The sequence below is a fragment of the Sciurus vulgaris genome, assembly GCF_902686455.1.
Source record: "Sciurus vulgaris genome assembly, chromosome: X".
NCBI classification, from domain to species: Eukaryota; Metazoa; Chordata; class Mammalia; order Rodentia; family Sciuridae; genus Sciurus; species Sciurus vulgaris.
The window spans coordinates 31,998,730-32,021,006 of record NC_136471.1 but is presented as its reverse complement, the minus strand read 5'-3'; the positions used below and the strand labels follow the sequence as shown (position 1 = coordinate 32,021,006).

The following is a 22,277-nucleotide window of genomic DNA, read 5'->3' as shown; positions in this document are numbered from 1 at the left end:
AGGGACACAGCTGTTTCTCCCTTGCCTAAAGAGGACTGGAAAACAGACCGTGTGAAATGCAAGTATGATTCTTGGAGGAGGAACCATGCTTTAACCCCAGAACAGCCAACTGCTGGAACTTCACCAGATTAGTTGATCTAAATTGTTCCTGTGGAGGACATCCCATAGACCAATATATGGGGATGAGGGAGGAAATTTCAAGTACGTGGAGAGGATATGGCAGTGGAGACACTGCACGGTAGGCTCGAGCAGGACCCCCGGGGTAGCAGGTCTAAGGAGAGCCCAGCAAATCAGGTTTCTTCTGTTGACTACCCCCACGCAAAGGCAAATGTTAATATTAATGCCTCGTCCTAAAGCACATGCCTTGCTGCCCTCTTTCCTGAGAGCTAGATGTCCACTTGAGCATTTACTAACCCTGTTCCAGCTTGGACATCAACATGTCCAACATATTCACCCAGCCTATTAATATACTCTGGGCTTTTCCTTTGGCAGCTGGGCAACCCCTATTCTTAGGACCTATATGTTATTTTATTGGATACTGACAAGAATCATATGAGGTAGTAATATTATTATCCCCATTTTACAGATGCAGAAACTGAGGCTTAGAGAGGGTAAGTAACTTATCTAAAGTCACATAGTAACCAAATGTCAGTGCTGGGATTCAAACACCAGAGTTCATTCTCTTGCTAGAATATCATACTATCTTCATGAATTGCAACAATGAACAAGTCCTTGAAGGGTAAGGCCTCAGGACCAGATGGGCTGTTTTGGTGGGAGGAATGAACCATTGGGAACATGAGTACTAGTGGTCTATCCAGGCCTGGGTGGGGGCATCCAGGAGAGAAGCCTAGGTTGCCTAGAGGAGGGGCCTAACTAAAACTTGAACATCTGGAGCAGAAAGAGTTGGAGAGATCAACAGGTTCAGATGAGAATCATGCTTGTTATTTCTTGTGGAGAGGTGAAATAATAAGGCTCTCACAGATTCCTCCAGGGCATCCCATCCTGGGTGAGGCCAAGGGGCCTCATTGCTAGTGCCATTCTCCAATCTATAGCATCCTGACTACATATCCTGGAAAAGAAAGAAGATGTTGATATGTGAATATACCTGTGTCTTATTGCTTCCCTTCCATGCATGAAACTGAGCCTTTTGGTCTGCTGACTCCTGCTGTTGATTCATTCCCAGGATGGGGATGCGGGTGGAGGAATGGAGGAGGAAGCACAGGGTACAACCCATTAGGATAGCCTGTGGGCAACAGCCAAGTATCACAAGCACACTGGCACTGTTGTTTCTACTCCAGGGACTCGAACTGAATCAATGTGCTCATGTTCCAGTTCTGCTTTAGTTCATTTTATAAAACATAAAGGGTCATTTCCATTTCTAGTTTGATTACTCAGGGTTTCTCTCTCTCTCTCTCTCTCTCTCTCTCTCTCTCTCTCTCTCTCCCCCCCCCTTTCCCTCCTTCAGTTAATTTTATTTAGTCTATGGTTCCATTTAAAAATTAGCATTTGAATTCATTTTGGACTACAGCACAGTTGTGTGGTTTATTCTAGTTTCTGGTTCACGATTCAGTTGGTCCTATAAGATTGATAATCTTAATAATGATGACTGCTGTTTATAGAACACTTAGTATCTGCCAGGCTCTGTACTATGCTGTTTATATGCATTATTTAATGCTAAGAAGTAAGTGCTATTATTATTATCCTTATTTTTCAGCTAAGGAAATTGAGGCCCAGAGAAGTGAGAACAGGACATCCAAGATTAAATAGCTATGTAATGGTAGTCAGGTTACCATGTAAGAAAGGCTGAATTTCAAATATTGTTAGAGATATAGATAAGGAAATAAAGTAGATGCTAAACTTACCCTCATTTTACCTGTGGAGAATAATGGGTACAGACAGGTTCTAGAATTTGCCTAAGTTCACAGACAGCAAATGTCAGTGATTAAGTACTGTTTCCTCCTCCTCCCTTCCCTACCCTATGTTAGTTTCTTTTTTGAAAAGCAGAGCCACTTAAACTTTGCTAAAGATGCTTAAGATTTGAAATAATTAGTGTAAAACCTCACTTTGCCTTGATTAGAGGCAAGTCCAGTAGAAATTAATCAAAAATTTGAAATGCTGTGAAAGGAAATGCTGTTTTCATCACTTGCAAATACATATAATCACTGGAACCAAGCTGCTTGGACACTTCAGGGCATCCACTTTAATGAATAGTGAAGAATGATTTGTACTTAGGACATCAACTGCTGCCCAGAGGACTCTCAAGCAATTTGCCCTCTGCAGTACTTTAAACTCCACTCCCTGTAATCTTGTTTATGGTCATCATGTGCTCAGCAAGCCCTTCCATCCAGAGACACTATAAAGGTAAACTGCAGTCTGACTCCCGACAAAATCCTCACCGGTTCCGGATTGGTGAAATCTGAATAAGCAAGGACATACTGAATCTGGGGAACTTAAAAAAAAAAGTCATCTCATGTTTGGGTTTGTTCTGGATCATGAGTTCAAGTGGGAAGGCAAGGCTTGTTGGCAGGCACTGACCACTGTCATTTTTAATTGCTCTGCAGGTGTGATTTTGGTCATTTACTTCTTCTTCTATGCCTCCCTGGCTGCTGTGATCACCCTCTGCATGTATACGCTATTTCTGACCATCAGTCCTTACATGCCAACCTTCACTGAGCGGATGAAGCCTCCCGGTGAGTGCCCAAATGCCCTATGTTGTCAGGACTCGCTGGACAGAAATCCGCTTGCACAGCATGTTCAGCCTCAATTAACTTTGGTTCTTCCTGGTAATGACTTAGAGATTCAATTATTAAGAGTAAAAGTAAAATGGTACTTGGCAAATTATGATCCTTTTCATTTTGATTGCCTGGGGGGAAATGGTTTCATGGGAATCAATACAAAAAAATTATCCAAGAATGGGTTAATATATCCAAGACCTGTTTTCATTGCCAGGAGTTATGATCAGACCCTTCGCTCATAGTCTTAACTTCAACTTCAACGTTTCTGAACCCGACACTTGGCAGCATTATGTGATCAGCCTAAACGGCTTTCTTCAGGGTAAGTAAACTCCTCTGAATAACAGAGAACTCTCTTGAAAGGTGATGAGTGGGGATTCATAATTCAAAATTCATCTAACCCAGAAATTCCAGCCTTACTAACCAACCCCAGTCCATCATGGTCTTTCCTTACTTTACATCCTCCTCAGCACCCTCCATACTATTGAAACTGCTCTAGTATATGATGTATGTTGACTTGAGAGCATACAGGCCAACTCTGCTGCTAGACCATAAGCTCCTTGAGGCAGAAAACATGCTTTATGTTCATGAACAATCTACAGCACTTAGTTAAGTCCTAAGCATATCCAGGTGGTCAGTAGTGTTCCCTTATAAAAGATGACTCAGAGTTGGACATGGTGGCATACACCTATAATTCCAGAGACTCAGGAGGCCGAGGCAGGATGATCACAAGTTTGAGGTCAGCCTCAGCAACGTAGTGAGACCCTGTCTCAAAATTTAAAAAAAATTAAAATGACTGGGGTGTAGGTCAGTGGTACAGTGCTTGCCTAGCATATGTGAGGCCCTGGGTTTCATCCCCAACACTGAAAAAAAATCTGGAGGGAAATAGTGATGAGTAAAGGAGAATGTTCTCTAGAGCTGGAGAATCCCTGCCTCCTATACTGTCTCAAGGTAAGAAATTTCGTTTCTTGGAGATGGACCATCTTAAAGGAATAAAGCAAGTGTCTTTAGCAGCATTCCAAAAAGGGGTCAGAGGAATAATCTCTGGGTGGCATCACTCCAATATTTTGATCTCAAATATTTTGAAGATACTTATCTCAATAGTTATCAGATACATTTTCAGGGACAAATGATTGGCTTTGTGGGAGTCCCAACACATGGTAAAAGTTGAGCTTGTAGCAGCCTGGTTAAAATTAAATCCAGAGAACACAGGTTCTGTATTTACCCAACTGTCAGAGGAGCCCCACCGGGGTTTGTGTTGCTGCACCTAATTGTCATAGAAAAAAGGTGAGTCAAACTGGTTTGGTTGACCTGGTATGGCTAAAGTGGGGGGTAAGGGTAGCTATAAGAATGTACACTGAATTAGGTGGATAACGATTTCTTATATGTGTGCTGGGGTTGTGGCTCAGTGGTAGAGCACTTGCCTGGCATATGGGAGGCCCTGGGTTTGATACTCAGCACCACATATAAATGAATGAAATAAAAAGATCCATTGACAATTTCTTATATGTGCCATGAAGTGTTATTTTATTTTATTTATTTATTTATTTATTTATTTTTGCAGTACTGGGGATTGAACCCAGGGCCTTATGCTTGTGAAGAAGTAGCTCTACCAACTGAGGTACATCCCCAGGCCTACAAAGTGTTATTTTAAATGAAAAAATTTTGTCATTGAACTTTAACCCTGCATAATCGTCCTTATTTTATAAATGAGTGTATTGAGACTCAGAAAGGGGAAATAACTTGATCAAACTCTCCTAGAAGCATAGCCAGTGATTGATGCCCTTGCTACTCAAACGTGTTTTCCAGGGATCTGAAGCATGGACATTGCTTGGGGCTCTTTTAGAAAGCCAAATCTCTGGTCCCACCACAGAGATGCTGAATCAGAATATGCATTTTAACAGAATCTGCAGGTGATCTGTATGAACTCTAAGGTTCGAGGAGTACTGTTTCTGCTGTTATCATGTGACCAGGAGTTAGAAACTTAGCTTTATATCAATAATGCTAGGTGTTATTCTGGGTAAAACTGATCTTCATGTTCTTTACCTATAGTATGAAGGGGCCTGGTTTCTTTCTGAGTCCATATAGTTCCATTCTTGGCCACAAAAATTTCGGGGGCCACATAGCTAGCACAATATCTTCTTTTCTTTCAAAATGTTTGCAAGCTATTGCAAATATGTATATGTATTGCAAATATGTATATCGCCAGAATCTCTGCTGAAGAAACCCATTTACTAGCTGCTGCAAAGCTAGCAAATGGAAAAATGCCAATTCTGACCTGATGATGGAGGCAGGGAATGTTAGGATAAGCATTGGGGGTTTTGTTCCTAAGAGTAGATAATATGTCCTGCTAAAAAGGAACACATCTCTGAAATAGACATCCCAGAGTATCAGTTTCATTCCCATGAGGACTGGGATTTTGCAATAAGGGTCATGCCCATGTCACATTATTTTTAATGGAACTACCTCAAGAGAAACGATGAGCACATGATTGCAGTTTCTATTTAGAAAGTTATTATTTGAGCATAGCTCCTGTTCCTAAAAAAAAAAGAGTAAAACAAAGACTTGAATTTAATGTAGCATTGTCAAAGAAAAATAAAGGCATAGCCATAATTGGAATAGACTTAAAATTCCCAGTTGCCTCTTAATAATATCAAACCCAAGTCACAACCTGTCTAGATATGGATCCAGCATTTCATTTTCAGTTTTGCCTCTGGTGGGTCATAACTGCACAATCTCCTCTGAAAAACTGCTACTTTGAACATGAATACATGGGGGGGGGGCTGTGTCTAACAGGATTAACTGGGTTCCATCATTTAGAATCAAATTGGAAATAATGCAGTAATTTGCAAAGCCCATTTTTGGAGCATCTGGTAGCTCAAAGAGTGAACACATAGCCCCTTGCAGCTCTCTTCCCTCATGTGTGTACCTTGGACACCTATTACATTCCATCTGATGCAAAGGGACACGTCTCAGGAGACAAGATCTCACCCCTTCAACCTCTCAGTAGACACCCTGTGGTTGTCACTGATTTCTGTCTTTTAACCTAAGTTCCTATTTTGCAGTGCTAACTGCCCACTGTAAAAAATGAGAAGCTGATTTATTCTATCCTTCTCCTCCTCTCCTTTCTCCTCTTCCTTCTCTTCCTCTTCTTTCACTTTCCTTCTGTCCCACAACACATAATTCTCACTCTCTTACATCAGGTACCTCTCATTGATCTCAAAAGGAGACATTTCCTAAACTGAACTTCAAGAGATTTAACCTAGGAACTTAGCTTCTTTGTACATGCCATGCCTTGTCACGACTCAGTCGTCCCTTTTCCAAAATCTACCAACTGTATACCCATTCCTCTCCCAGAAGTAGAGGAGCTAGCCCTTCAAATGTACAGTTTACCATATCTGGAAAGAAATAGAGAAAATTTATAAGATGGCCAACCTGTGACCCTGAGATGGATATCCAGAAGTTCCGAGCAAATGAGAAACAAGAGAACAGACAATCAAGTGGGCTGGGGTTACTAGCCATGAAGCTTCCCACCCCCGAGGAATATTGCTTATGAAGGCCCTTGGTCACCTCATGGCAGGTCAGAAGAATTACATTGAACTTGGGTTTTCAGAGGGGCATAAGCAAGGTAGAGAAAGGAAATTGGGGGGGAGGACTACTGAAAGCATGGCCTTTACCCATAGCCCTTGTCTAATATGACCCTTTGCCACCCATGTGCTTTAGGTTATAATGACAGTCTTCAAGAGGAAATGAATGTAGATTGCCCCCCGGGGCAGTACTTCATCCAAGATGGCGATGAGGATGAAGACAAGAAGGCTTGCCAATTTAAGCGCTCCTTCCTAAAAAACTGCTCTGGTCTGGAGGACCCTACTTTTGGATACTCTACTGGACAGCCTTGCATCCTCCTAAAGATGAACCGGGTATATTAACCCCTGATACCTGATGGTGATATGTGGTTGGGCTGGGTAGAAGGACTCTGACCTTTACACACTGCAACTCTGGCCATTCTTATCAACAGCATCAGAAATGCAACCAACCAGTCAAAGCTATCAGTTCCTTTTTCTCCCTGAACATTTCCTATTGCCATTTCTCATACCCACTCTCAAACCTACCCCATTGATGGTCTCTGTCAAGAATAGGGTCCTGAGCTGTTTGGAACAGAGGATTGAAATGGGGGTGTGGTAGGGACAGTTCTTGTATCATTGAGGGAAAAAAAGCATTTGCCTTTTCTCTTGTCATATCCTAGTTGGGGCAGAACCTTACCCAGCACACTCCTTTTGAAACCAGAAAGTTCTTTACATCTTTACAGTTATCTGCAGTTTTCCCTGTGCATGAATATTAGGCACAAATACAACATGGAGTAAACTGGGCTAATCCACTCTAAAGATGTTTAGTCTTTTCCACTATTCATGACATTCCTGAGGGGGCAAAGTAGATGACATTTATGCCAGAGGAAGGATGACTCAAGGGACATTTAGAAAAGCCTCATTTTTACTGTCAAGTATGTTCTATAAAAACCACTGCTTTCTGTTGTTGTTTGTTTTTGTTTGTTTGTTTTTGCTAGATTGTAGGTTTTCGTCCTGAGCTTGGAGATCCTGTGAAAGTTTCCTGCAAAGTTCAGGTAAAGTGCCCTTTTGAGTAAGCATTGTTAGCACACCCATTTCATCCAAAAAAGTAATTGAGCCCTTCCAAGCACTTACACAGGGCTGGTATGTTAGGGAAAGTGTTCATATTTTTCATAACTCTACCTCTCTTAGTGCCTTTGGGTCTTCTTTTTTCACAAAGCATTCAAATCATGTGTGTGCAGTGCATATGTGTGTGTGAGAGAGAGAGTCAGTGTGTCATGATTTATACCTGTGAAAGCCAAAGACTGAACTTCAGCTAGGAGCCACAGCAGGGAACAATGATGTGCCAAGTCATTAATTGGAATTCTGTTTACACTTTTGCTTTTAGCTCTAATTACTTGTTTCTTTGAACTAAACAAACAGCTTTCATTAAAGTCATTAGTCCCTGATTTTAAAACTGAATTTCGCATTTTCAGCAATGACCAGTGGCACTGGGTGTTGCAATAACAAATGACTACAAGGGAAGTATAAACGGAACTTCATTAATATGCTAATTAACTGGACCATTAACTCCCATCTCATCTGCACCAATTAGCTCCTTTGTAGGAAAAAACCCTAGATCTTGGATTTGCTTCTTAAACTGGCAATAGCTCCCTCCTGTAAAGTGACATCAACTGCTCCCGCAGCCCTGGACAGTTGTCTGGCAATGCGAGAGGCCAGGTAATCCCATTCTCAGTACTGGAAGTCAAACTCAAAACTCCACTCTTTGTAGTGGCAGGTAAGAAGAGCAAAAGGCAGCAATTATCCAGCCAGTATCCCACATTCAGCAAGCATGTATTGATCGCTTATTATATAGTGGGTACTTTGCCAGGTGTTGGGGTGCTGAAACCCAGGCAATGAAATATCACTGGTACAATGAAAAGTACAGTGGGGGACATGTCAGAGAGAAAGGTCAGTTCCAGGTGGGAGGTGGTGATGCTAAAGATGAGCTTCAAAAGATCAGGCAGTATTTGCCAGGTGAACAAAGTAGGAAGGACATTCATTTTGTTTAAATGTATGTTTGTGTGTATAAATAGTCACACATGTGAGGTGTGACTGTCAACTAGTGGAATTGATTCCACAGGCCATTCATGAAAAGCAAATTCACTGCTTTTTAGAAGAATATATAAATAAGTCATAAAGACCAATGCAGACTTAAATTAGCATTCCTTTTTTCTGTACTGGAGATGGAGCCCAGTGCCTTGAGCACACTAGGCAAGTGCTTACCACTGAGCTAAACCCCAGCCCTTAAACCAGCTTATTAATTGGATCATGTTCCCAAGTGGAAGTTGTTCATTTGCTTTTAGCTTACATCAAACCTTGCTAAGAACTATACTTTAAAAAAAAATATTAAGAGTCTCTATACGTTCTATAACAATCAATACTGGCCAAATCCACATCCACTTGTGGAAATCAAGCAGGATGAGGTAATGACTAGAATAAATCATGGAGATCTCAGTTTATACCAAGGATAATTATAGTATGTTGGCAGAAGTAATCACATGACCCTCGTGAGTAATTCACTAGTAGTGATGCACTATTTATTCATATTATCCTGCAGACCTCTGCAGTTTAGGGTAAGCCTAATGTATAGGCAGAATGGGCAGCCCCCTACCTGATGATCTGATAAGGGCAGCCCTGTTTAATCATTTCCATTACCTACGTCTCTCTTGCTTCCATTCTTCTGACTCCACCTCCTGTACTTAAGCACTACACAGAATGTGATCAGAGACATAAGGTTAGGCAAGCCAACTGCAGGCTGTGTGCCTATGCATTGGGTTGCTGTGTATCTGATCTGACTCCAAAACCAAGAATCATAGAACCAAGCTTGCAATGTGCAAGTTGTGGAGTGAGATTTAATAAATGTGTTCCAATTTATACCTTCCTCAGCTCCAAAGTCAAGACTGGTTGCCAGGCCCAGTGTGATTCTTTAGAGAAGGGCTAGAGTGATAGACTTACTTTCCAGAGCAGCATCAGGTACTGTGCGCCTTTGGAGCCTTTCTGTCTGGGTTCTCTAAAAGCCAGAATAGAGCCACACTGAGTGCCTTCAGCCTTCTCAGCCCACGCCTTCTGTTCAATATTCTTTGAACTTGAAAAGCCAAGGGAAGCCATTCTCTGGAAATGCTCCTCTGTGAATAGGTCAGGGGAGACCTCTGCCCCATTCTTTCTGGGACAGTTGATTATGGATCACACAGTAATTTCACCTGGAGCATAAATCCCTTTAGCCCAGACTCTAACACATTTTATGATCTAGTGTCACCCATATACCTGCTTTTGCTTACAGAGAGGTGATGAAAATGACATCAGATCTATCAATTACTACCCAGAGTCAGCTTCTTTTGACCTTCGCTACTACCCTTACTATGGCAAGCTGACTCACGTAAGTAAGCTGTATCCCTTTCCTTCTTTGCTGTCAAAAAGGGCTCAAATACAAAGGAAGAGCTGCCTGGGATTTATTAGAATTAGGGAGCAGCAGGTAATAACAGAATGGTGAATAGCTGTAGTCCATAACCAGGAGTTCCCTCTACAAATTTCTATCACAAATACATGACTTTCCATATCTGAAAAAATATCCTATGTCTAGTCTAACCACTTCAGCTTTCAGATGGAAAATTGGGGTCCAGAGAGAGGAAGTGACTTGCCCAAGGTCATACAGCTAATTAGTGACAGAGCCAGGAGCAGACAAATTAAGACACCATCGTGCTTAATCATGCTTAAATAATCACATTTCTCTGTTTCTCCCATTTGAATCCTTGGGGCAGTGATGGTGTCATCTCAAGCACAGGGACTTGATGGATATTAGTTAGGGTTTGATTCATGGTCTGATACCCAGAAAATCAAATCATTCAAGTCAAGAATTGGTTTTCCCCAGAGGAAAACCAGACACCTGACAGTGACTTATGAGAGAAATGTGTAATTTCCCCACACTTTCCTAAGTCAGGGAGAGCATGTCAGTTGCTGTGGCCCTTTGTGACTTAGCATCATGAGGTTTACTCAGTTCCCTTTGTTGAGGTTATTCCATCCTATACTGAATATCTGATCATTTCCCTCTTACTAACTCCATGCCCCACTTAAAATTAATTGTTCTTTCACTTACAGGTTAACTACACCTCCCCACTGGTAGCAATGCACTTTACAGATGTGGTAAAGAACCAAGAGGTGCCTGTGCAGTGCCAACTGAAGGGCAAAGGCATCATAAATGATGTCATCAATGATCGTTTTGTCGGTAGGGTAATCTTTACCCTGAACATAGAAACCTAAGAACTCCAGGAGGCCACTCCCACCAGTTCTATTCCTGTTTTATTTCATGTTACTCCTGGTAGCACCTGAATTCTTATTCTTCAATTAGGACACAGCCAGATGGATGCCTAAGATAGCAGGTCATCTTTCCTTGCCTTTGATATATGTATGAAGTGATATTGTGGGAGCTGTTTGATTTTTTAAAGGTAGTCTCTCCTGATGACAAATAGAGTATATTAATTTCCTTTCCTTCCACTTAAAACAAAACTCATTCTTGCTGTTAGGAACCTCACTATAGTGTAAACATAGTATCTGATAAATTCAAAGTAGCCACATTCAGGAGAATGCTACAATGCTTATAAATTCATCATGTTTCCCAAAATTTTGTTGGTTTTAGAGGTGAGATTACCCCCAACCAGGCTGATAATCTAATCCCCTTCCTTTTTTTATATGCCTGGCAAGGTTTTACCTTGGGAATCACCTAGACCAACCCAGACTACACCTAGGGCCACTATACCTATAGAACTTCATGTCCAGGTGTGATTGAGAAACTGACTCTCATAGGCAACTAAATACTGATTCAAAACTAGGTTATCTTCAACTGGGATAGAAAGCAGTAATAACTGGATATTGTTCTGGGATCGAGATGAAGACCTTCTGTATGACTTTTTGGGAGGTGGGACCCACTGTGATTGGGGAGAACACTTAGCACATGGATGTAATTGGTGGTTGATTCCATGCTCTATGGTATAATTGTCCAAAAGCAAACATTCCTGCAAATAGGTTTGACTGAGCTTCAGGCAGAGGAGAAAACATGGGATATGCCCATTAACCAATTCTTCTTGGACTATTTGCTTGACAGTAGTAAGATATTCTTTGAGATCATCAAGGATGGGTGTGTTGACTCCCAACTACAGTCCTGGGAATTGAAATCAGCTCTGGGAATTGACATATACGGCAAGACAGAAAGATCCTGTCAGGCCACCCTGAAGCCAAGGCTCATTAGTCAGTTTTAGGTTTACTTTTAAAATGACATGAGGCAGATGTTCATCCATGTTGTGGATCAGCCAATTCCCTTTGTCTTATCTTTGGCCATGTGACCATTCCATTGCTGCTTAACACCTCCACCAGGGGGAGAGCTGGGACAAAGAGAGAAGGCAGGGGGAAATATCATTAGTGTCTCAGGGTCCAAAGCAAGCTTAAATGCCACTTAGAAGCATCCAGCATGTGAATCTCCTCTACAATGTTTACTTTCTCCCAAAACAGGGAACTGGCAGTCTGATAGTGAAGATAAGCAAGTGGAGAACGAATTATGATATAGTGTAACAAGAGTTAAAAAATGAGTATGTGGAAATGCTATGGGGAACATGAGGAAAAAGAACCATCTCCAGGTGAGAAGTAGAAGGAAGTTTCACATGCAAAGCCACAATCATGAAAAGACCATCATGTGTTTTGGTCACTGTAAATTGGAATATAAAGAGGTCAGAAGGAAATGACAGGGAGTGGCAGGAGATTGGGCTAGAGAGGTATTCAGAGACTTCAAATTTTATTCAGTAGGTATAAAGGAGTCTTAAAGTATTTTCATCAGAGAAACTCCATGATCACATTTTCAATTTAGAAAGAGCACTTTGGACTGGGCGCCGTGGCACGTGCCTGTAATCCCAGCAGCTCAGGAGGCTGAGGCAGGAGGATCACGCGTTCAAACCAGCCTCAGCAACTTAGTGAGGCCTAAGCAACTTAGTGAGACCCTGTCTCTAAATAAAATACCAAATGGGCTGGGGATGTGGCTCAGTGGTCAAGTGCCCCTGCGTTTAATCCCCAGTACCAAAAGAAAAAAAAAAAAATAGAGCACTTTGGCAGTCACAACTCGAAGGGTAGAGTGGAGCAGGACCCATTTGGGGAATGGGAAGAGGAGCAAAAGATGACCCCAAGTTTCTGAGCTTGGCTAAAACCAATGAAATGGTGATGTTGATCAAGACTGGGTATAAGAGAGAAGCAGGTTTGAAGAGGAAGTTGTTGAGATCAGTTCTGGACATTTTAGGCTTGTGGTTTCTCTTGGTCAGACATTGATGTGGAGATAAAAATACATGTAAAGTTGGAGAGAAGTAAAGCTGAGAACAAAAACAGCATTTGGCTAAGTGAATTCACTTTAGAAATCCTAAGCTATTTAATCTTGGGAATTTGAGCCAGTTATGTAAACATACTACACCAATTTTGTCCTGAATATAGTGATTTCTCTTGGCTTTATGGCAGAAAGGACTGCTATTGATCTTCAGAATCTCCTTCCCAGACACTTTCCAAGTCTTATTGACAGAGTAGAGGGGGACTGACCACTGTTAACAAGTAATAGAAGACATACACAACAACAGATATATAGAAAATACAAAACAAAAATGGAACTGTCTCCTCTCAACCCATTTTTGTAACAAGTTCAATTTTCAAAATTAACTTTTAAAAAGAAGAACAAAATGAAAAACACAATTTAACACCATTTAAAAATGATCTCAAACAATGAAACTCAAGATTCAGTAATAAGAGAAAATAGAACATTAAATATGGAAAGAATCTTAAAGAGCATTTAGAGTAAACAACTTGCATTGCATCTGACTCCAGGTCCAGTGCTCTTTCTACTCTGAGCTGCTGCTTACCAGGAAGTACCATCTTTTTAAAAATCGATGAATGATATCCTAAACCTCTTGAAACATGTCAAATTTGAGTTAAAATTGTTGACATTTCATGGGAATTCAACTTCTGGTGCTATATTTTATACATAATATGTTATCCTGTTAAATATGTTGACTGTTAGACAAGGAATTGTGAATCTTTGGCCACACAGTATTTCTCATTCAATGAATTCAATCATGTCCACAATTTCAAAGTAACAGTACTAAGATAGTTTGAGTTGTCAGCTACAACATGAAAAATTGCTTTTTTATACAGAACTGAATTAATGAACATATTCATTAATGTTAGATTTTAACTGTTCAATAAACTTCTCGTCAATTACTTTAAACAGTCTCCCATACTGCACTGTATCAGGATTTGATTTGTATACCATCTGTTGCAATGCACTTGGTTGTATACTTGATCGTCAATGAGAAATACTATTTTCAAATGCCTTCATGCTTTTGTCCATGCTGAACTTTGGTTATGATTTTTCATTCTCCACCCCTTGGAAATCATTATCCTAAAGTAATCTTTCTTAGGCATCTATTTGCTGGGGTCTTCATGTAGAAAACATTTATATTGTCTTGGGGAGTTGTTGACAACAATAAATTGACTTAAAAAAGAAATGTCTGATTTCCTCTTTCTGGAGCATATCACTGATTTTCCCACAAGAATACAGGGCAGCTGTGTGGGTGGAAAATTTGACAATTGACAACCTATTCATCCCAACTCTTTACTGCCTCTTGGGGTTTCACCCACAGGAGAGTAAAACTGAAAGCTGTTTCATTTCTGGGCATTTTTCCTTTTGCAGTCTCTATGCTCCAGCTTCTCAGAAGACTGCTTCATCAGAGCAGCCTTCCTTTCCTCATCAAGGTTGAATTCTGGCACCAATTATCCTGTTTGTGTAGTAGAGGAACACTGAGAAAAATTGAGGTGGAGGAATGGAACCAAGATCCAAAGACAAACTGCAAGTGCTTGATTAAAGCCTGGCTAAGAGACTTCAGGGCACATCTGGCCACAGACTGTCTCCCAGAGCCGATCTCTAGTAGCAAGTACAATTAAAAGCAAATATTTCCAGTCCAGGTGTTGTGGCACACGCCTGTAATCCCAGAAACTCAGGATGCTGAAGCCGAAAGATTGCAAATTCAAGTTGCCTTGGCAACTTAACTTAGTGAGACCTTGTCTCCAAATAAAAAAATAAAGTAAAAAGAGCTGGGGATGTAGCTCAGTGCCTAATCTCCCCTCGTTCAATCTGCAGTACTAAATAATAATAATAAAACAAATATTTGGGGGCTGGGGTTGTGGCTCAGTGGTAGAGCACTTGCCGAGCATGTGTGAGGCACTGGGCTGGATCCTCAGCACCACATAAAAGTAAATAAATAAAATAAAAGCATCGTGTCCATCTACAACTAAAATAATATTAAAAAAAAAAAACAAATATCTCCCTTATTCAACTCCAAGGTTGCAGGAAGAATTCCTTCTTTCCTTGGAAGCTGCCCCGACCTAAGTTCTACTAGGATGTTATGGTTTGATTTGAGAGGTTCCTATGATCCCAATATATTTCCCCCATCTAGGTTATTCATTCAAGTCATTTTCTTTACTGACTTACCCTTAAAATATTCATATATAACAAAGCACTTTGACCAAATCATACAAAAGTGTGATTTACACTGTGCTTTATTCAGGTAGAAGATAGAGACTTGGGTTTTTGTGTGTGAGTGAACATGTGTTTGTGTTGGGTGAGTGAGAATAGATAGGATAGATGGAAGCAAAAGGGAAGAAAAAAGGAGTTGAAAGACTACTTCTCACAAAGTTCTTTTAGTTGCAGGCTAGAAAGTTGATAGGGGAATTCAAAATGTTTAAGAAGGATATATAATGGGCTCTCAATCTGGTAGGTTACTCTCCAGAACATTCTTCCTTGCAGGCTTCGGGGTGGCCATAACATCAGTCAGGGTACCAACAAGAAACAGCACACTTGACCATAATTGGAAGAGGGTTCATTTACAAAGGGATTATCTATAAAAGCATAGATGTGGGGAACCACAAATAGCACAGTAACCCAGCCTGGTAGGAGCTCTTACCTGGACCCTAAGTTACAGGAGCTGGAAGTAGTTACCAGAACCCAGAAGGAGTGATTCATGTGCACTTGGCTGCCTTGGGAAGAGTGGTGACCTCATTGAAGTGCTAAGCTAACCCAAAGTGATCTTGTAGGAAGAGAAACAGAAGAATAAACACTGCAACTCAATTTTCCCCTTTTCTTCTGATCTCCTGCTGGTAATTCTCCTTGACCAAATCTAGCCAAAAGTTCAGGGGGCAAAGAAGCCTATTGATTTAGTTCATATAGGTCAGCCTCCCAAGTAAGAAAGCAGGATGGAAAAGGGTGGAGAGTGCATCTAGAGAGTTAATCAGGAGGTAACTACAACCGTCATCAAGTGGAGGTTCTGTGAGCAGACTCATGGGAGCCTGGTACCATATTAAAACCATCTACTGAACCAGCTCCAGTCAGTGGGTCAATTTGATCTTCACACACACACTGTTCTGTGGCTCTGAGGTCAAACACATTAGGCTTTCTCATTACAGAAACTTTTTTTCTCCATTCTTTAGTGTTCATTTTCTTTTCAAATTGTCACCTTTGTATCAAAATAAAACATATAAAGGGCTGATAATGTAGCTTAGGGAAAAAGGCCCCTAGCATTTTATTTCCACAAGGGAATAAAAGACTATTAGAACTAATAAACAAGTTTATCAAGGTTGCAAGATAAAATTTCAGTATATAAAAATCAGTTGTGTCTCTATACATGAGCAATGAACACTTTAAAAATGAACTTACAGAACAATTCCATTTAAGATAGCTTAAAAAGAATAAAATAGGGAAAGGTGAACAGGAGAAAAAAGGCTTTTACGCTGAAAACTACATACTACTGTTGAAATAAAGAACTAAATAAATGGAAACACATTTGTGTACATAGATTTGATTAATATTGTTAAAATGGCAATACTCAATGAACTGACCTAGAAATTCAATATAGTACTTTCAACTGCTTTTTTTTTTTCAGAAATTGACAAAGTGATCCTAAAATTCATATAGGAATGGAAGAGACATGAACAGTGAAAACAATCTTGAAAAAATCAAAACAAAACTGGAATATTTATAATACCCAATTTTAAAACTATGAAGCTAGAGTCATTAAAACACTGTGGTTCTGTCATAGGAAAGACAGATCAATGGAATAGAACTGAGAGTCCAAAAATAAACCCACACATCTATGGCACATTGATTTTTGAAGAAGATGCTAACACCATTCAATAGTCAAAGAATGGTTTTTTCAACAAATGGTGCTGGGACAACCACCATGCAAAAGAATGAATTTGGATCCCTGCTTCATACCATGTATGAAAAATTCATCCAAAATGGATCAAAGATCTAAAATTTTATAAAACTATAAAGCTCTTAGAAAAAAAAACATAGATATAATCTTTGTGATCATGGATCAAAAATGGTTTCTTAAATATGAAAAGCATAAGTGACAAAAGAATAATAAATTGGAATTCATCAAAATTTAAAACTTTCGTGTTTTAGAGGACACATCAAGAAAGTAAAAATACAACCTACAAAATGGGAGAAAATATTTGCAATTTTTATATGCAATAAAGAACTAATAGCCAATATATATACAGAAATCTTACAATTCATTAATAAAAAGACAACCCTATTAAAGATGTGCAAACAACAAAAATAGATATTTCTCTAAAAGAAGATACATGAATGGCCAATAAGCACATGAAAAGATGTTCAATATCATGGGGAGCTTCCAATCAAAACCACAACATGATCTTGTGTTTGTCTTTAATCCATTTCAAACTAATTTTTGTGTACAGTGTAAGAGTCCAAATTCTTTTTTTTTTTTTTTTTTTTTTTGCATGTAGGATAGCCACATGAGATTCTCAACATCATTTATTGAAGAGTTTATTCTTTCCCCATTATATATTCTTCTTTCCCCATTATATATTCATTATATAACTTTGTCAAAGTTAGTTGTCATACATGTATGGGTTTATTTCTGAACTCTCTAGTCTGTTCTATTGGTCTATGTGTGTTTATTTATGCCAGCACGATACACTTTTGATTACTATAACTATTTAACATAGTTTTAAATCAAGGAAAGTGATACTTCTTTGGAGAATAAATATGGGACCAACAGAATGGACTCATACTTTACCAAGACTGATGTGGATATTGCCATCTGTGAATCTCCAACCTGACAGCACATGAAGCTGACTTCAAGCCTCTTGAATGGCACTACCACTTCAGGTATCCAACAGACCATCTGATGATGAGGGGTCTATAACGGGCCATCTATATCCCAGATATACCAGTGGTTTGTTTTAACAACAATAAACATCTATTTTTGGTAAAGATTTGCCTTTCTTAACCACAGGGTCCTAGTTGACACTGCTACCTGAAATCTTACAGAGTACTTGATCCATTGGCATGTGATACCACATAACATTGCATCAGACCAGAGGATTCATTTTATAGCAAAGAATATGGGAATAGGCCTATGATGATGGTGTCAACTAATTCTATACCATTTACCACCACCCAGAAAATGGCATTTTGACAGACTAGTGGAATTGCCTGCTGAAGCACAACTGAAGTACCAACTCAAAGTCAATGTTCTATGAAGATAGTGTCCTATTATTCAGAATACAGTAAATTCATTGAATCGAAGAATTTTATGTGGTGTATATCTTCAATAAGAAGAATACATGCATTCAGAAACAAAGGTGTAGAAGCAGGTATAGCTACACTTACCATCATTACAAGTGACACAGGGGATTTTGTGTTTGCTTTCTTTTATGGTTTATATCTTGACTATCCCCCAAAGATTCATGTGTTGAAAGCTTGGTTCTCAATGCAGCAATGTTAGAGGTGGGGCTTTTAGGAAATGATCGTGCCATGGGGGAATCTAATGCAAGTAAATTAATCCATTGATGGATTAATAATTTTTCCCATTTTTGCAGTACTAGGGTTTGAAACCAGGGCCTCACATATGCCAGGCAAGTGGTCTACCACTGAGCTACATCCCCATCCCTGATGGATTAATAATTTTAATGAACCACTGGGAGATGGTGGAAACTGTAGGCAGGTAGGACATGGTTGAAGGAAGGAAGTAAATGGGATACACCCTCAAGAGCTGTATTTTTTGCATGACCCCCCCCCCCTTTTCTCTGCCTTCTGGTTTCCATGAGCTGAGCAGCTTTCCCCTGCCATACCCTTCCACCATGATGTTCTTCCTTACCTCAGGCCCAGAGCAATTGAGCTAGTCAACCATGGACTGACGCCTCTGAAACTGTGAGCTAAAAGAAACCTTTCATCCTCCAAGTTGTTTGTGTCAGTATTTTGGTCACAGCAATGGAAAGGCTGACTAACATACCATTTAGACTTAAGAGGTCCTGGCCCTAAAGAGAACTCACTATAGCCTAAAGTTTCTCAATAAGCCCCTACTGATACATTGGGCTGGATAAATCTTTGTTGTGGAAGTTGTCCGGGTATTATAGGACATTTAACAGCATCCCAGATGCCTACCCACTGAATGCCAGTAGTACACCCCTCCCAACAGTGACAAATAAAATGTCTCCAGATATTACCAAATGTTCCTTATGGGACTAAATTTTCCCAAGTTAAGAACTACTACTCTAACCAATGGAGCAAGATTCATATGAACTATAATCTGTGGCTGCCACTTGGACATTTTGATCTCTTTCTGTCCAAGGACCAGGAGGTAAGAAAAGTCACCATTTTAACTTGGTCAATTGACCTCACTGATTGTCAGAAGGAGGTAAAGTTACTGTTATACAATGGGAACATGGAGAAATTCTCAGGGGGTCAGTCTCTAGCAGAAGCAGGTGCTAGGTTGGCTGGCTACTCTGTCAGAGATTTGGCCAGTAAGGTGACAACATGCCCAAATGGATATACAGTTTGTTACTTACATAGACAGCACAAGTAATATCAGAATAGTGTTAGCTCCCCACACCTTTAATCCCCCAGGCGGACACTGAACCAGGGGGTCAGATGACAGATGACATGACTGGTAGGTCACTCTCTTTCTGAGGGCCAATTCTAGACTGCAACTGAGTGGTGTTGTAGCCTGCAGCTATAAAATAAGAAGGCCAAAATGGATAGTTCCATGCCCCACTGGAGCAAGGGAGGTAGATGAGAACCTCATTCTGGCATCCTCCTACAACAAAGAGACCTCCCTACAAGATTAGTTTCTTGGCATATTCTTGAAAATGGCCACTGCTTTCCTTCTGTCCTCCAATTCTCCCACAATAATCTCTCACCCTAACTGGAAACATAAAGGAAATGGTAATGTAGCTGAACCTAAAGAAGTTTACCCATTACAAACCTAACACATGAAGTATTTCATAATTTAAATCATCATGGTAAATGAAATATTTTCCCCATATCTGTTTCTCCCCAGTTAGTACTATTATAAAGGAAATTTCTTTTATCTTATATCCTACAGTCTGGACAATTCTATTAATTGCATTGATATTTATTACTGTCACTTGCGCTTTCTGAGTATACACTCACATGATAAAAAAAATAACTCGAGTATTTATTATGCTATACCATATTCTTTTTATTGCATTTATCGGAATTTCAAAGAATATAACATAATTCCTGATTATCTTGAAAACATTTTTTAGTGTTTTTACTCTTCAAACTATTTGCTCTTTTTGTTTGACTTTTAAAAAATTAAATTTACTTTTTTTAACTGACATAAAATTTTCACATATATAAGAGTTAAAGTGTGATGTTTTGATTCATGTATATTCATCACCTTTGGTAGGTAATTTCTACTCCTCTTTTACCTTGTGTTTTTATTAGGAGTATGTGTTAGTCAACTTTTCATCACTATGACCAAAATACCTCACAAGAATAACTTAGGGGAGGAAGAGTTTATTTTGGCTCATGATTTCAGAAGTCTCAGTCCATGGACACAGGGCTATGGCTTTGGGCCTGAGGCGAGGCAAAACATCATAGCATAAGGGTGTGGAAGAGGAAAGCTGTCAGCTCATGGCAGCCAGAAAGCAGAGAGACAGCAAGGCACCAGGGACAAAATATAAACCCCACAGGCATGCCCCCAGCCACACCCTACCTGCCTACAGTTACCACCCAGTACAGTAGTCCTTTCAGATTATTAATCCATCAAATGCACTAATCTACTGATTAGATTACAGTTCTCATAATCTAATCACTTCACCTCTGAACATTACTATATTGTCTCACACATGAGCTTTGGGGGGGACACTCATTTCCAAACTATAACAGGTATGTGTTAAATTTTATGAAAGCTCTTACATATATTATTAATATGACCCTATGATATTCTTCTTTAACTCATTTTTGTTATGAATTACATTAATAGATTTATTTCTATTGAACCACTCTTGTATTACCTGAATATATCCAACATGGTAATAATTGGTTATAGCTTTGACATTGCATCAATTTAGAGTTCTTTTGGCTGCAAGTAACAGAGAGAGCCCAGATAAAAATATCTTCAACCATAAAGACATTGAATTATTTAGCACCACTAGAACTCTGAAGCAGGTGGTTCCAAGGTCATTTTAGAGGTTGAATAACATCAACAAGGCCCCAAGTACTCTTACTTTCTGATACTTTTATTGCAATATGATAAAGAATCTAATTATGTTTTTCAGTGTTTGACTTCTGATGGCTGTTTGTAAATTTTTTATTTGTTCTAATTAGTTGTACATGACAATAGAATACATTTATACATTTTGATAGATCATACATAAATGGAGTATAATTTCTCTCATTTTTATGATTGTACATATTGTAGGATCAAAACCTCACTTCTCTCTCTTCCCCTTGTGCCTCACATCTTGACAAGCTGATCAGAAAGCCTTGTTTCTCCTTCCTTTTATACCAGCCATGAGTTCAATCCATGCAGACACCATCCCAAACACAAAAACCCTAATCTCAGCCCACCCCAACCACCATAAACATCCCAATCCTTGCAAAGTTCCCCTTCCGTGCTCTCTCAAGTCGTTTTCAGATCATCTTGGGATGCTTTCACTAGTTGCCCCAGAAAGCCTCATTACATAAAAAATACAACTTTCATAACCTCTTTAAATTTTTTTATTAGAGTATTATATTTATACATAGTATCTGGATTTCTCTTGACATAATTGACAAATATAAGTATTATATTTATACATAGTATCTGGATTTCTTTTGACATTTTCCCTCTTCTTCCTTCTCTGCTCCCCCCTTTACTCTCTCTTCTACTCTAACTGATCTTCTTTCCACCCCTTTATTCATTTATATTTTGTTAATTTTTTATTTGTTCTAATTAGTTGTACATGACAGTAGAATGTATTTATACATTTTGATAGATCATACATAAATGAAGTGTAATTTCTCATTTTTCTGATAGTACATATTGTAGGATCACATTGGCCATGCAATCATATATGTGCATGAGGTAATAATTTATTTTTGATTGGTACTTTCTACATATACATAAAGGAGATATTCCCTTTGGTACATTTATATATTTGTACAACATGATTTTGTTAGATTCATTCAATATTTCTTTCCCTATCTCTTCTCTCATCCCTCCCTCTGTGGAAATCAGGTATGGTGGCACAGGTCTGTAATCCCAGCTATTTGGGAGGTTGAGTCAAAAGGATCACAAGTCTGGTGCAAGCCTGGACAACTTTGTGAGACCCTGCCTCAAAAGAAAATGAACAGGGTTGGGAGCTATAGCTCAGTGATAGAGTGACTGCCTAGCATGCGTGAGGCCCTGGGTTCAATTCCCAGTACCACAAAAACTAAAAAAAGAGAGCCTTCAGGCTGGGGTTGAAGCTCAGTGGAAGACCACTTGACTCACATGTGTGAAGCACTGGGTTTGATTCTCAGCACAACATAAATAAATAAAATAAAGGTATTGTGTCCATTTACAACTAAAAAAGTATTTTAAAAAAGGAAAAATGATAA

The 22,277-nt window shown here is 39.5% G+C and overlaps 1 protein-coding gene and 1 long non-coding RNA gene across 6 annotated transcripts in view; one reads left to right on the top strand and one right to left on the bottom strand.

Moving 5' to 3' along the window:
• The window catches only part of LOC306650960, a 44,183-nt gene extending 24,146 nt beyond the window's left edge, over positions 1–20,037 (bottom strand). The window contains exon 1 of the long non-coding RNA XR_013761071.1: positions 17,464–20,037. This is a non-coding gene — a long non-coding RNA (uncharacterized lncRNA). The remainder of the gene's footprint in view (positions 1–17,463) is intronic.
• The window catches only part of ATP1B4 (ATPase Na+/K+ transporting family member beta 4), a 39,941-nt gene that overhangs the window by 6,059 nt on the left and 11,605 nt on the right, over positions 1–22,277 (top strand). For 2 of the 5 annotated variants that reach the window (XM_079123408.1, XM_079123407.1), the window contains exons 3-8: positions 2,562–2,690; positions 2,950–3,054; positions 6,456–6,652; positions 7,297–7,353; positions 9,621–9,716; positions 10,436–16,046. In XM_079123408.1, coding sequence (XP_078979534.1) covers positions 2,562–2,690; positions 2,950–3,054; positions 6,456–6,652; positions 7,297–7,353; positions 9,621–9,716; positions 10,436–10,597 — 746 coding nt within the window. In that variant the 3' untranslated portion in view covers positions 10,598–16,046. Of the gene's footprint in view, positions 1–586; positions 612–2,561; positions 2,691–2,949; positions 3,055–6,455; positions 6,653–7,296; positions 7,354–9,620; positions 9,717–10,435; positions 16,047–22,277 lie in introns of those variants that run through there. The other 3 variants (XM_079123411.1, XM_079123409.1, XM_079123410.1) reach the window with 3 other exon arrangements.